This window comes from Macrobrachium rosenbergii, chromosome 15 (assembly GCF_040412425.1).
Source record: "Macrobrachium rosenbergii isolate ZJJX-2024 chromosome 15, ASM4041242v1, whole genome shotgun sequence".
Taxonomy (NCBI): Eukaryota; Metazoa; Arthropoda; class Malacostraca; order Decapoda; family Palaemonidae; genus Macrobrachium; species Macrobrachium rosenbergii.
This window is the reverse complement of record NC_089755.1, coordinates 2,105,852-2,119,911: the sequence shown is the minus strand read 5'-3', so window position 1 is coordinate 2,119,911 and position 14,060 is coordinate 2,105,852. Positions and strand designations below refer to the sequence as shown.

General features: G+C 36.6%; 1 protein-coding gene across 1 annotated transcript; it reads right to left on the bottom strand.

Annotated features, from left to right (window-relative positions):
- Positions 1 to 1,959: 1,959 nt before the first annotated feature.
- LOC136846842 (chromo domain-containing protein cec-1-like) lies at positions 1,960 to 13,714 on the bottom strand. Its single transcript, XM_067118111.1, has 3 exons — positions 13,536 to 13,714; positions 7,224 to 7,326; positions 1,960 to 2,193 (listed from the first exon to the last, which is right to left on the bottom strand). Exons 1-3 carry the CDS (start codon positions 13,712 to 13,714, stop codon positions 1,960 to 1,962), a joined length of 516 nt encoding a protein of 171 aa, XP_066974212.1.
- Between the last annotated feature and the right edge of the window lie 346 nt (positions 13,715 to 14,060).

Sequence of the window (14,060 nt, the reverse complement as noted above, 5' to 3'; positions counted from 1 at the left end):
AGGCTTGCAAAGTGAGAGAGAGAGAGAGAGAGAGAGAGAGAGAGAGAGAGAGAGAGAGAGACGCCAGCGGTGTCATAATCCCCGTTGCCAACATCCACAATGCACGATTAATGCAATTCGCAAAAATTCCTGCGCGCGAAAGTGGGCGTCTGTCTCTCTCCGAAAACGAGTTCTTTTAGAATTATGTTGAGATTCTTAGTTACGAGAGAAGTTTGGGAATCCTTTTCAGGAAGAAGGGCCCAGATGGTGTGTGTGTGTGTGTGTGTGTGTGTGTGTGTGTGTGTGTGTGTCCAAGACATTTGCATCCATTACATGAAAGAATGGGGCCTTGGTCTCGTAAACCGAAACAGCGAGAATCACAATTGGTAGACATGACGGGATTCAGAATCGTCTGAAGTGATGGAATGCAGCGGAAATGGCGATGTGAGTGTCTCAGGTTATTCCTCAAGAGTTTATTCTTTTTTAACTTGTGATGGAAAAATACGAAAGGGAAGTTGGAATATGGTTTAAAGATGTCCACTGTTTAAGCAAGTGTTCAAAAAGATAGTGATTTGTTAAAATAATATTAATAATTTTTGGAGGGTAATATCACTCATTATAGACTTCATTTCTGAAAGGTTTGTTAAAGTAATAGAGGGAATTCATATCATTGTTTTTACTTAAGACCTAAATTCTACAGGGTTAACTTAATTCTGTATAAATATTAGTTGTACTCGAATTGCAGAATTGCTTTTATTTGTGATATTTTGTTTGAAGTAAGCTAATGGCAGTTTAGTTTCTATGTTAATATAATTAACAAAACCCATTACACACACACACGTATATATATATATATATATATATATATATATATATATATATATATATATATATATATATATATATATATATATATATATATATATATACACACACACACACACACACATATATATATATATATATATATATATATATATATATATATATATATATAGATTTTGTTAATTATATATTAGCATATATACATATATGATATGCTAGACTGAGATTTTCATTTCAGTTACCTGTTTTCGGGAGAGAGATAACAAATAAACATTACATATCAGCACAATTTCCTAGAAGCAGCAGACTGGGGAACCCATCCAAAACTAATAACACCTTTTCAGAACGAAGATAGTTTTGTACACTTCCACAAACACCTCATCTACTTAAGGAACTCCTGTCAGTTCCTTTATAATTCATTTTAATTACAGATGTCAAAAGATAAATATTTCCGTTATTTAAAACCAGAAATGGGCAAATCACACTTTGAGAAGAGTTAATTGAAATTATGCAGTAAATAGTGAAGGAAAAGGAATTTCCACAAAGTCCTTTCTATTCCTTTCTATCGCTCTAATGCTCTGTAATTGAAAGCGCTTCATCCACTCCGCTGGAACAGAAGTAATTCCATACCGTCCTTTATGCTGTGCCTCAGTTCGTCTGAATTACAAATGACGTTCGTAATCAGGACTCTGTTCTACTTGTTAGTAATTCGTCGAATGCCTTAGTATGTGAAGCGTTACTCTCTCTCTCTCTCTCTCTCTCTCTCTCTCTCTCGTTAAAGAGATTATGTTGGAAGTTGTTTTGTCTGTGTCAGCAAGAGCTTGGAAGATGTTTCACTCGGTTTTCACGCATAAAAGCTATACGTACTTGTGAGGATCCTGCTGCTATCTATCTATCTATCTATCTATCTATCTATCTATCTATCTATCTATATATATATATATATATATATATATATATATATATATATATATATATATATATATATATATATATATATATATGTATGTACATGTATATGTATGTGTGTGTACATATAAACAACGCCTTATCGTGAGTCATTACCGCTCGTATCAGAGAATCCTGAAGAAGTGTGTGGCAATTGTCTATGGTTGGGTTTCTTGCTTCGGAGATTTGGGCTAATTTAGTTTTTCTTTAGGGGGTTGGGATTTCCAATACATTTTTATATTCCTCCTCCTCCTCCTCCTCCTCCTCCTCCTCCTCCTCCTCCTCCTCCTCCTCCTCCTCCTCCTTCCTTCTTCTTCTTCTTCTTCTTCTTCTTCTTCTTCTTCTACTCTCTTTCACATTTTCGACGTCTGACATAAACCGCTTTCGATTTTGGCCGTGTCTTCCTGTTTGCCTCCGCATTGAGGAAATGTTTTCCTCAACCTGGAGGAGAGGAAAGCGGAATTCCTCATGCGTGGAGGAAAAAAGGTTTTGACTCAGTGTTTGTCGTTATCTGGGAGTCCAGGCTCTGTGGCAATAAAGACTGAAAGTAGTCCAAATATTTTATGGGGAGAGAAGTGGGGGGGGGGATTTTGTGTGAATTTTTGCCTTTTTTTTTAGTGTCAGTCGAAAACTATGTAAACTTTTATTCATGGAAATTTGATGGAAGTTTTTTCTTCTTCTATTGCTTATTCATGAAAACATATAGTATACACCAATATTATACAGAGGGTGTTCGTGTATAACTTTAAATAAATTTTTAATTCTATTAAAAGTCCAAAGTTATGCAACTGTACAAATACATTTGAAAACAAAACTCTAGAGAGCTTTGGAGAATCTCTACTCTGCATGATTCTCCTTTTCCGTCTGACAAGAAGAAGAAGAGATGCTAACAAAGAAAAACAAAAGACGAGCGGAATTGTCTACAAAACAAGGAAACTGGTCGTTAAGAGAGACTTATGTTGGATCAGGTGATGCTTTCGTTTTGTGAAAGTATCCTAATAACGTCTTTAGAAAATCATAACGGGAAATAATTGGACGAATTGGCGTATCCAATTTTTTTTAAATAATTGAGTTTTCCAGCCAAAGTGTCTCAGTTTTCGGTAATCTGTAACATATCAAAACTTCAGCTGCCTGTGTTGTCTTATTTACAAACCAAGCTTCCTCAAAAGTTGAGCTCAGGAGAAGCTCTGAATGATATGAAAATCTTTGAAGCCCATTTTCTCAGAATGGGCAAAGAATGGTTTACGCCAGTTCGTCAAACTAGGGAGGAATTGTACTGACTGAACGTGTGATTTACCTAAAATTCAGATGAACACGAGAGTAACATTCCCACTGAAGCCTCAGCATCAGAGTAAATTGGAATCAGACTTTTTCCAGCTGTGATATCTCGTTTCTGAGATGATCAGCCTTTATCATGACTTCATCTGAGTTTTATTTCTGCATTTATATGAATTTTTTTTTTCAAGGTAAAATGATTATTTTACTTCATAGGTGCTCTGTATATCAATTTGAATAAAAATCCCACACGTAAAATTATTATTTTTCAGTGTTGGTTTTCCTCAGGTAAAAGATATTTTTTTCCAAGACAGCTATGTATGGATTTTATTCTTCCATAGAGATTGTGTTGTTCTAACTACGTAAATTCTTTTTAAAATCTTAAAGGGGAAATAATTGTATCGACTGAACTTGTGATATCCCTAAAATTCAGATTAGCTCTAGAATAAATTAGAGCAAATTGGAAACATGATTTTTCCAGCTGTGATATCAGGTTTCTCTTCCGAGTTCTGACAATCAATCATTCTAAAGAACACTTCAACCGATTAATATCAAATTTCGCTTTCATCGCACGATTTATTAAACTCGTCGTCATCAGCGATTTGAAATATCAGTTTGATCAGAGATTGAAATGTATGAAACACTGACGGGGAGAGAGAGAGAGAGAGAGAGAGAGAGAGAGAGAGAGAGAGAGAGAGAGAGAGGGTTGCAAATAACGACTGTTAGTGTGGTGGGTTGAGTCATAAAGAATCTTCACGACCAATAAACTTCAATTCACACAAGTGATTTTATTCATTTTTGTTTGAAATCGTGACTGGAATCGAACCATTATTAATCCCCAGGAAGACTCTCAATCAATCATTGATGGCACAGAGGGGGTTATTGCGGAGCCCATTTTTAATGAGTGATGTTGGCAACCGGACTAATTAACGTCTTAGTAAGTTAATACTGTAAGTGTTCTAACTTATTTTTAGATGTGGATGTCTAATTTCAAAGTAAGATATCCTCTCTCTCTCTCTCTCTCTCTCTCTCTCTCTCTCTCTCTCTCTCTCTCTCTCTCTCTCTCTAACTCTGCAACACACATAAACACACACACACACACACACACACACACACACACACACACATATATATATATATATATATATATATATATATATATATATATATATATATATATATATATATATATATATATATATATATTGTGCTCGTGAGTATGTACATTTGTGCGTGCGTGTTACAATTTTCTGTCAGCAGGAGTTCCGAAACGATTCACTTTTGAAATCCCAAAGAAGCAAATATAACCATCTGTTATGATTTAAAAAGTATTTAACAAACTTTGCTTTTCAAAATTAGTTCCTTCATCGTGTAACGGAGACAAGACGAATGACGGTGACCTAACCAAACAGAATCCCAGGTAGACACTGATTAAGAAGTTACGGCAATTTACGTCGCGCCAAGGAATTGGGGACCTAATTGACTCCTTGTCTGGGCTGAGGGGAATTTGTATGCGCCCACAGGACGAGGCATAATTAGTGGGTCCTCTCCTTCAATTAGCGGCGTGAACGATAATAGTCTGTAGTCTTGAGAGAGATCGATGACCAAATGGTTCTGAAGGCAGCAATGAGGACCACTTACTCACTCTGGTTTCCTCAAGGGGAGGATTTCCTCACTCTGCCCAGAGCAGTTACCCGAAGGATCTATAAACAGGATTTCTGTTTTTGAATATAATCTTTTGAATTGTTTAACAGGCAAACTTTTTCTCAGTAACGAGAATTGTCATGTCGCCTAAGGAAATGATGTTTTTCCTGAATTTCTCACCACATCGAGACATTCAATTTACATTATAGTTAAACAATGTATCTCTCCTGCTTTTACTACAGAGGCTCCTAACAACTGATTCATAGTGCAACTGCAAGAGGTTTTCCTCCTGTTACACCTTTCAGACCTTTTTACTGTCAATTTCCGTTTCAGCGCTGAATGACCTCATAGGTCCCAGCGCTTGGCCTTTGGTCTAAATTCTATTCTGTACTATCGAGGTCATTTGCTTTTGAAGGAAAATGTTTGCTTTCTTAAGAGAATTTATTGCAAGGAAATTCTGCTTTCACTGAATAAACACGATTCGTGAAAAGGAATTATGAAGCTTATGTCACGATACTCTTAACCTCTTCTTATTCACTTCCCCCCACGTCTCTCTCTCTCTCTCTCTCTCTCTCTCTCTCTCTCTCTCTCTCTCTCTCTCTCATATACCAGGAGAGAGAGAGAGAGGAGGGATTTTAGAACCACGTCTCACTCTCTCTCTCTCTTTCTCTCTCATATGCCAGGAGAGAGAGAGAGAGAGAGAGAGAGAGAGAGAGAGAGAGAGAGAGAGAAGAGAAGGATTTTAGAACAGAACCCTCTCCATCCTTCACCAAACGCCGTCATTCCCCGAGAGGCGTTTCTTTCTCCCTCATTTGATTTCCTTTCATTTCTCGGTCTCCATTATCGACTGCATCAGGCCATGTCCTTTCAAAGATGTTGGTGCCGCTTTTGCGTGCGTTAGAGACACACACACACACAAGCATTTTCTGCTTGTGCAGGCTTCATTTACCTCGGATGCTCTCCTCAGAGCGAGCAGATTCTTTCTTCTTTTCGGCTTCCATTGGATGTTGTTGAAGGGACGCTTTGCGATCTTTCTTTGTCTGGGTTGTTTGTTGATAGCGGCAGATGAGTTGTTGGACTTGTTGTCTTTGCTGGCTCGATATATTTATAGATATTTGATGCCCTTTGGTGTTTTATCTTTCGAGTAAATATTGAGAAATATATAATACATATATATATATATATATATATATATATATATATATATATATATATATATATATATATATATATATATATATATATATATATATATATATATATATATATATATACTATATATATATATATATATATATATATATATATATATATATATATTTTTATAAAGACAAAATCCACGAAGGAAAGAGAAACAATGGAGTACTGCGAGGCCTTTCGACTGTCGTCCTTTACTTAGCAGATGCTAAGCAAAGGCCTCGTAGCACTCCATTGTTTCTCTTTCCACTTTAAATTCCACGAAAGAAAGTGGATTTTGTCTTTGTATATATATATAATCACACACTTTAAATCACCACAGGTGAAAATAAGAGACAGGGTGTAGGTCTGACCGGTTTTCGACTTTATTTCAAGCCATTCGTCAATGGCGTAGAAATAAAGTCGAAACTGGTCAGGACCTACACCCCGTCTCTTATTTTTCACCTGTGGTACATTGACGATTGGCTTGGAAATAAAGTCGAAACCGGTCAGGACCTACACCCCGTCTCATATTTTTCACCTGTGGTAATGTATGATAAATGGATCACGTACAAAAGTGATAGTGATAATCATATATATATATATATATATATATATATATATATATATATATATATATATATATATATATATAAAGATTGGAATTCCCTTCAGCTGGAGGAAGTGCACTGTAGGCATTACTTAAGGTTCTTTGCAGCGTCCTTTCGGCCACTAGCTGCGACCCCTTTCATTCCTTTTACTGTACCTCCGTTCATATTCTCATTCTCCCCCCGTACTTTTCACCTTCTAATAATTGTTTCATAGTGCAACTGCGAGGTGTTCCTCTTGTTACACCTTTCAAACCTTTTTACTATAAATTTCCCTTGCAGTGCCGAATGACCTCATAGGTGGCAGTGCTTGGCCTTTTGCCTAAATCCTATATTCTGTTCTATTTTATTCTATTTAGCTGGTTTAATTTGGAATTCTCAGAAGTCTTCTGTCTTCCCAAAATCTTTTCAACCTTTTTTTCAAGGGGCGAGTCCCTCATCTGTGAAGGGGTGTTACTAAAAAAAGACTCTTTATGCCCTTCTCAGTGCTCCTTCATGATAAAAAAATTGTTCTCTTGATACAGGTGAATTCACAGTAAGAAAAAAATCTTGAAATTCCTTGACCTGAGGAAATTTCGGATGAGCCTCAAATTCAGGCAGCTTTGTTTTCTCTGGGTCTGAGATAAAGAAGCTTCATGAGATGCCATACTTTCTTTCCCCTCTGCCTGAAGGAGGAAGCGCCACTTTCTTTCCCCTCGTTTGGAAGGCTAAACTAACTGGGCCCTTTTCCCCTCATCTGTAAGGATTTTTGTACAGAATCTTTCTTACCTGTTGCACGAGATCAGCCTTTTCCTCTTCGTCTCTGGGGCTGTGGTGATAAGCTTTGGCTACAGTGACGCTGTCTCTCGTCAGGTCCTGCAAATCGCCAGGTCTTTTTTTTTTTTTTTATATCTCTCTCAGACTCATTTTAATCTCTCTCTCTCCCTTTTCTTTGGTCTATTTATAGTACCTTTGTGAGAGTGCAGTGCCCTCTCTCTCTCTCTCTCTCTCTCTCTCTCTCTCTCTCTCTCCCTCAGTAAGACTGCATTGTTCTCTCTCTCTCTCTCCCTTTTCTGTGGTCTATTTATAGTCCTTCAGAATTGTGAGAGTGCAGTGCGCTCTCTCTCTCTCTCTCTCTCTCTCTCTCTCTCTCTCTCTCTCTCTCTCTCTCTTTACCCCGTTTATAATCCCTGAAAAGAGTAAGACTGCGTCCCCCCTCTCTCTCTCTCTCTCTCTCTCTCTCTCTCTCTCTCTCTCTGAGAGACGCTTTGTCTCATAACATAGGACTTGATCACAGCGCAGGGCAGGTCACCATGGATTAGATTACGTCGTTTCTGTTTAAGATGAAGCTGGCCTTATGCCAGCAAGGGCTCTTGCCCGTAGAGCAGTCCTTAACCTTACAGTATTAAATGAGCAGTGCTTAAGCCTGGTAGGCGGACCTTAAAGTAGTCACTGTGACGTCATCCTGTTCCTTGTTGCTGATTGGCAGCTTTATCTTTGCTCTCAACTTTTTCATCAGTGCTATGGTCGAGGTTTCAGATACCAACTAATAAATAGGGTGGTATGTGAATGAAGATGTTATTCACTCACACTCTTGAAATTGGTATCATTGTTAAGTGAAAAGGATGAAATAAAGCCAAACAATAAGAGAGAAGACAATTTAATTAATTCTCCCTTATTCGTTGCTATCAGCACACAAGAACATTACTCTAGATGCAATGTCTGACAATTTGGCCAGTTAAAACTTTGAGAAAAACACTGTACATCCATTGATAAGGCACAAGATATGTGCTTTTACTAAGCAGCATCCATGTTGTTCTTATAGCATTATTTTCATCTACCTCGGCTATTTAGAAAGGACTACAACACTGAGTCTAGAACTTCTTTGAGAACTAATCTCATTGTGAAGATTTCCACTCGATTTTTGTGTGCAAATACAAACTTCAAATTAAATGTTGTAACAGTACAAAAATGATTCCCAAATCACAGCAACACAGGTAATATAATAGACTCTTTTTCGTGCTGGTCTATATTATCTTGGTGACTTTGCAAACCGTTTCAACAATTACATCGAAAGTAACTTAAACTGAAGCTTTTGACTCTTATTTTCTGTAAGAGAAAGGGAGCTCTTTCTCTCTTCAAACGATCTGCCCAAAATGGCACAAGAGGGACGATTGCCTGTCACGGACCAAGTGTTTGTTGTTCCAAATGAAATTTCTTCTGAGCAGCTTGGCCGCAATGGCGCTGAATGCCTTCCTGCTGGAGGAGGCGGAATTTGCTTAACCAAGTTTCTAGCAATGTCGCTCCGCCATTTTAAATTATACTTTTGGAAACAGATCCATAAAAATTGCCTCCTTTGTGTTTCCTAATGACACTACAACTGTCTCTTGATTTGAGGTATTGTGAAACTAACTGCGTCATCTGTATTCTAAAAGTACCGCTCCTACGACAGCAAAGGTTAGACCTCAGAGTAATTGTGTCTCAAGTTGACGAGAAGCCTAATCGAAAATGTTTATAACTAGCAAATCAAAGTTGCTACAAACCAGTATAACAATTATCTTGTAAGGTTCCTCTATGCACCTAGAAATCTGCACAAACTGGCTTATCTCTCTAATTAATTATCTGGCGGATAAGAAAGGGATTATTGAAGAAATTCTGAAGCTAAGTATTGAGAAGAGAAGAACAAGACGGAATGAATTATCAAATCCGGCAATCGTCATCTCATCTCCTTAACTAGGAGACATGGTACCCTTGGCAGGTGTCAGTTTTTCTCTTTGGAATGGCATCTGTAGAAAAGAGAGAGCTGGAGGAGAAAAAGTAGACCTATAAACAAAAATAGCCTTACAAGGGTTGGTTGGAAGTTTTGTCATTAATTCAGTTCTGTCAAAAGGACACACACGCCACTCCATTTCGCCTCCAAACACCAAAACTAAATCAAAATATGTCACACAGGTTTCCTAGATACACACCTTCACTTTAAATCATTTCTGACAAAACCATAACAGAAGCTGATGCTCTGATTGGTTGCTGTTCTGTTCGGTTGAATTACTCAGCCAATAATAAGGCATCAATCTAGTGACGTAACAAGGCAGTGTCTTTGTTTATTATCCTTTCTGATGTTTGTATTCTTCTTACATTCACATTCCTATTCTTAATACATGCAAGTTTACATACGTGGATATCTTATAATATCATGGCACTCGTGAAATGAATAATATTTTATCTCTCCTCTAAAATGTATTAGCAAGGGCGTGGCAGGAGAGAGAACAGACCATTTGTCAAGACCCAGCTTACATAGTTACCATTCTCTCTCTCTCTCTCTCTCTCTCTCTCTCTCTCTCTCTCTCTCTCTCTCTCTCTCTCTCTCTCTCTCAGTGTCCCTATGGAACTGAGGGTGAACAAACACGATGACGAACTTCTGAAATGCCTGAAAATGTGACTTTCAGCGACGTTTCTCAGTCATCAGACTCTGTCGGTCGACCCCTTGGATAATCTCCTGTGACAGGAAATCTATATTTAAATGAACATTTTTTGTTTGAGAACCATTGGCATCAGATTGGATTTGCATGAAGACTCGTGAGAAGGATTAGCAAAAAATGTACAGAATACTTTTCCAAAAATCTTGAAAAGGAAAAAATTACGTCATTGAAAGAAACAGCAACACAATCAGAATGGAAAAACGGGAGAATGATACGAGAGAGAGGGATGATAAAAAACAATAAATGATTCTTGGGTGAATTGCAATGCCGTATGTATGTATAAAATGAGGCCTTGGCAGTTTTGCCGTTTTGTGGAAATTAAAACAGGAAAAACATTTAATATGTTTTTTTTCGTTTTGATAAATTGATAGGACTCTTTTGTCGATGAAAATGGCGGATGCGTTTCGTCCTGAAGTTTGGAAAGTGTGAAATTAATGATGAGTTGAAGGGTATGTGATGGAAAGGTGGCATCGTTGAACGTACTGTTTTAAACATACTTGTACATATGATAGTAATAATATATATATATATATATATATATATATATATATATATATATAATATATATATATATATATATATATGTATGTATTTATATATATGTATGTATGTATATACTGGAAATAACAGTAATACTAGCAATAATATGTTCTATGGAGCCTAAATATCCACCCCAGGTTTCTCGTTCACAAAAATGAAGCATCGTGTAACTTATTTATTGCTATGGATGGTTCCGGCATACCTATACACACATACACACACACACACACATATATATATATATATACATTGTATATATACATATATATATATATATATATATATATATATATATATATATATATTATATATATACACGTATATATGTGTGTATGTATGTATGCACAAACTATCAATTCTCACGAACGAGAAACCTGGAGTGGAGACTGGAAGGCTTGCATGCCGTAACCTAAAAATATTATTATATTATTACTGAAAATACCTTCCCCCACACAATAATACCTGAGCCAGCAGCGTGTTCCTGGTGGCTGCAATTCATTGCAAAGTGTGCATGTTGATCGATTCCAGATCTTTGCAAGAGAGAAATGTGGTTTTTGTTCGTGTGTGAAAGGAGGTCGTCTTTCAGAGAGAGAGAGAGAGAGAGAGAGAGAGAGAGAGAGAGAGAGAGAGAGAGAGAGAGTGAGAGAGTGTGTGTCTGTGCATGCGCCTGGTTGGAATCTTTGTCATTTGCTTTAGCTCTGCAATTTTTCTTTTTATTTTATTTTGCCTTTGTTTCATTTTCTCTTCTTGGCTCCTGTTCGATGTTGTGCCTGAGTTGTTTGTTATTGGCCTTCAAGGTGTTCTTCTTTGTTCTAACTGTGTTCTTCTCTGTTCTTCCTCGAGAATATGTGACACGGAAGGGGCAGTGGAATGTTTATGTATGTGATTATGATTTTGTTTTCATAAACATTTCCCTCTTCAGAAGTAATGTGCCTTGCAATTTCTAAGTTTATATATATATGTATATATATATATATATATATATATATATATATATATATATATATATATATATATATATATATATATATATATATATATATATTATATATATATATATATCCTTCCCCATATATATTTTCTTCCATAATTAAAATCCTAAATCCCAAAACACAAGAGACAATATATAATGTTTTATCCCTATGCAGTCAACACCTAAATCATCCCTGCTCATCAACAAGTCAGTCTCTCTCTCTCTCATGTCATAGTTCAAATTAGATCAAGGCTAGACGAAACTCATGTTCTACAAACACAGTTTTTATTCCCAAACTTAACATGACAAAACAACAGCAAAATTAAAGAAGAGAAGCTCAAAGACTGTCCTTAACTTCTGGCAAAAGAGTAAATGAAAAATCAAACTCTCGGACTTGTAAATACATTTTGACAACAATCAATCACATATCCCAAAACAAATTTCAAAGTCTGTCGTGACCGAGGTCATAGTTATGTGTCAGAAATTCCCTTAACATGTGACCACTAACAAATCCATCTGAAACAAAAGGTCACCTTTAAAATAAAGCACAAAGACATATAAATGCATGAATGGGAGAATTCCATGTTACCAAAATCACCCAACACATCCCAAAGGTTATATATGGTAAATATGTAAGACCATAAAGATGAAAAAATATTGAGTAATAAAATGTCAATGAAACCAACAGAGTTCAATGAAATGTCCAATCGGGCATTTTAAAATGAAAAGATCACTTCTCACCTTTACTGGCAAAAGTCTAGCGCCCTCAACTAGGCAGCACAATCACCAATTCAGGTTACTGCCCGAATCCCTCATCTGTACTCGAGATGCCAATTTATTACCCATTGACGCCCTTTTCGAGCGGACTTACTGGAAACTCATAATTCTAGAACATTCTCCCCCACTCCTCGTGAGGTGAAGATCTCGTGACACGATACAGGTCAATAAGGTCAACACTAGGGTCTCCGTGAGGCACCTAGATCTCCAAGACCCAAATTCCTTTCGCTCATTGCGAGAACTAAGTTTACAACCAGCCTGGTATGCGCTGACACAAGTGTTCATCTCACCCCAAGATTTCTTAAACATGCTTGACACTGTCGCATATTCCATCAAGGAACTTATGACATACATTTCATTGCTCCATAACTATATACTATTCTATAGGAGCTGTGAACAAATATATACACACACACACACACACACACACACACACACATATATATATATATATATATATATATATATATATATATATATATATATATATATATACTGTATCTAGAATCTTCTATGAAAAAAGTATACCTGTAATCGTTCATTTATCTTAAATCAACATCAACTAAAGTTCCTAAATGTATAATTCATAAATAATATATTTCAAAAGAAAGGGCCTTTAAGTATTAAACAGTCCGACGTTAATAATTAATTATTAGTAGTTACAGTGAGATGACGTTACTATATCATCTTTAAAAATATTTCCTTTTATGTAAGCTGAAATGGAAATGAATAATGACTTTACATATCTGCTGGAGATTATTTTTCATAATGGTTCTGTTGCGTGGGAGAGGGAGCTTGTAACTCATAGGTAATGAAAGATCGCTCTTGTCATTAATGGGAAAGGCAATTAAGAAAATTGAATAATGAAATATCGTCATGAAGGAATAATAATATGTTGATTGTAGTGAAGAATTGCAGTGAGGGTCTTGTTCATTGTGCAGCTATTTAAATTTATACTTTCCTGCCTTTTTTGTGTTCAATTTTCATGTGTACAGTTATTTACTTCTTCATAAGTCAGTGTTTCTGTATATTTATGTTCATATTCTCTTTCTTCCATCTTACTTTCCTTAGCACTCTCCCAACAGTTGATTCATAGTGCAACTGCAAAAGGTTTTCCCCCTGTTACACCTTTCGAACCTTTCTTCTACTCTCAGTTTCTGTTTCAGCGCTAAATGACCTCATCACAGGTCCCATCGCTTGGCCTTTGGCCTGATTTCCATGTTCTGTCCTATATAGTTCTCTTTATTTGTTTGTTTCATCATCTGCGTCTTCAAAATCATTGTGTCCAAACCTTCGTGACGCAAATGGCCTCTGTGAAATTCCTCCATTCACCTCTTTTCTTTGCTTTGTCTTCCACAAATCTCCACTTGTCTCCTTCCTCTCTTCTCATAGTTCTCAATTCCAAGTAGGTCTAGGTCTTCTTCCAACCCTCCTGGTGCCCACAGGAGCCCAGGTGACTCCACCAAGCTCTGTTCTCCCAGGGGCTGGGTAGATGGACATGTCCAAGCCATCTCCCTCTCCCTTTCGTCATTATCTCATCTAAATTCAAAACCTTCACAATTTCTTCGTCCATTTGTCCTTTAGTTCGTTTTTTATAATTTCTATAACTTGACGCAATCTGTGATTTCTTTATGCTCGTTTCCAGAAGATTAAATTATTTTCTTAACATAAATCATCTTCGTAGATTAAAATGCAGATAAATTAAACAATCTTCAGAATTAGATATTTTCCACTTCAGACATTTTAAACGTAACATTTCGAGAAAAGGAAAATGATTCATGAAAAATCCTGAAGCCTAAACCCACCTGAGTCACCTGAGGAAAGGTACCTATCAGTAACCTAGGGAAAGTTGTCTTC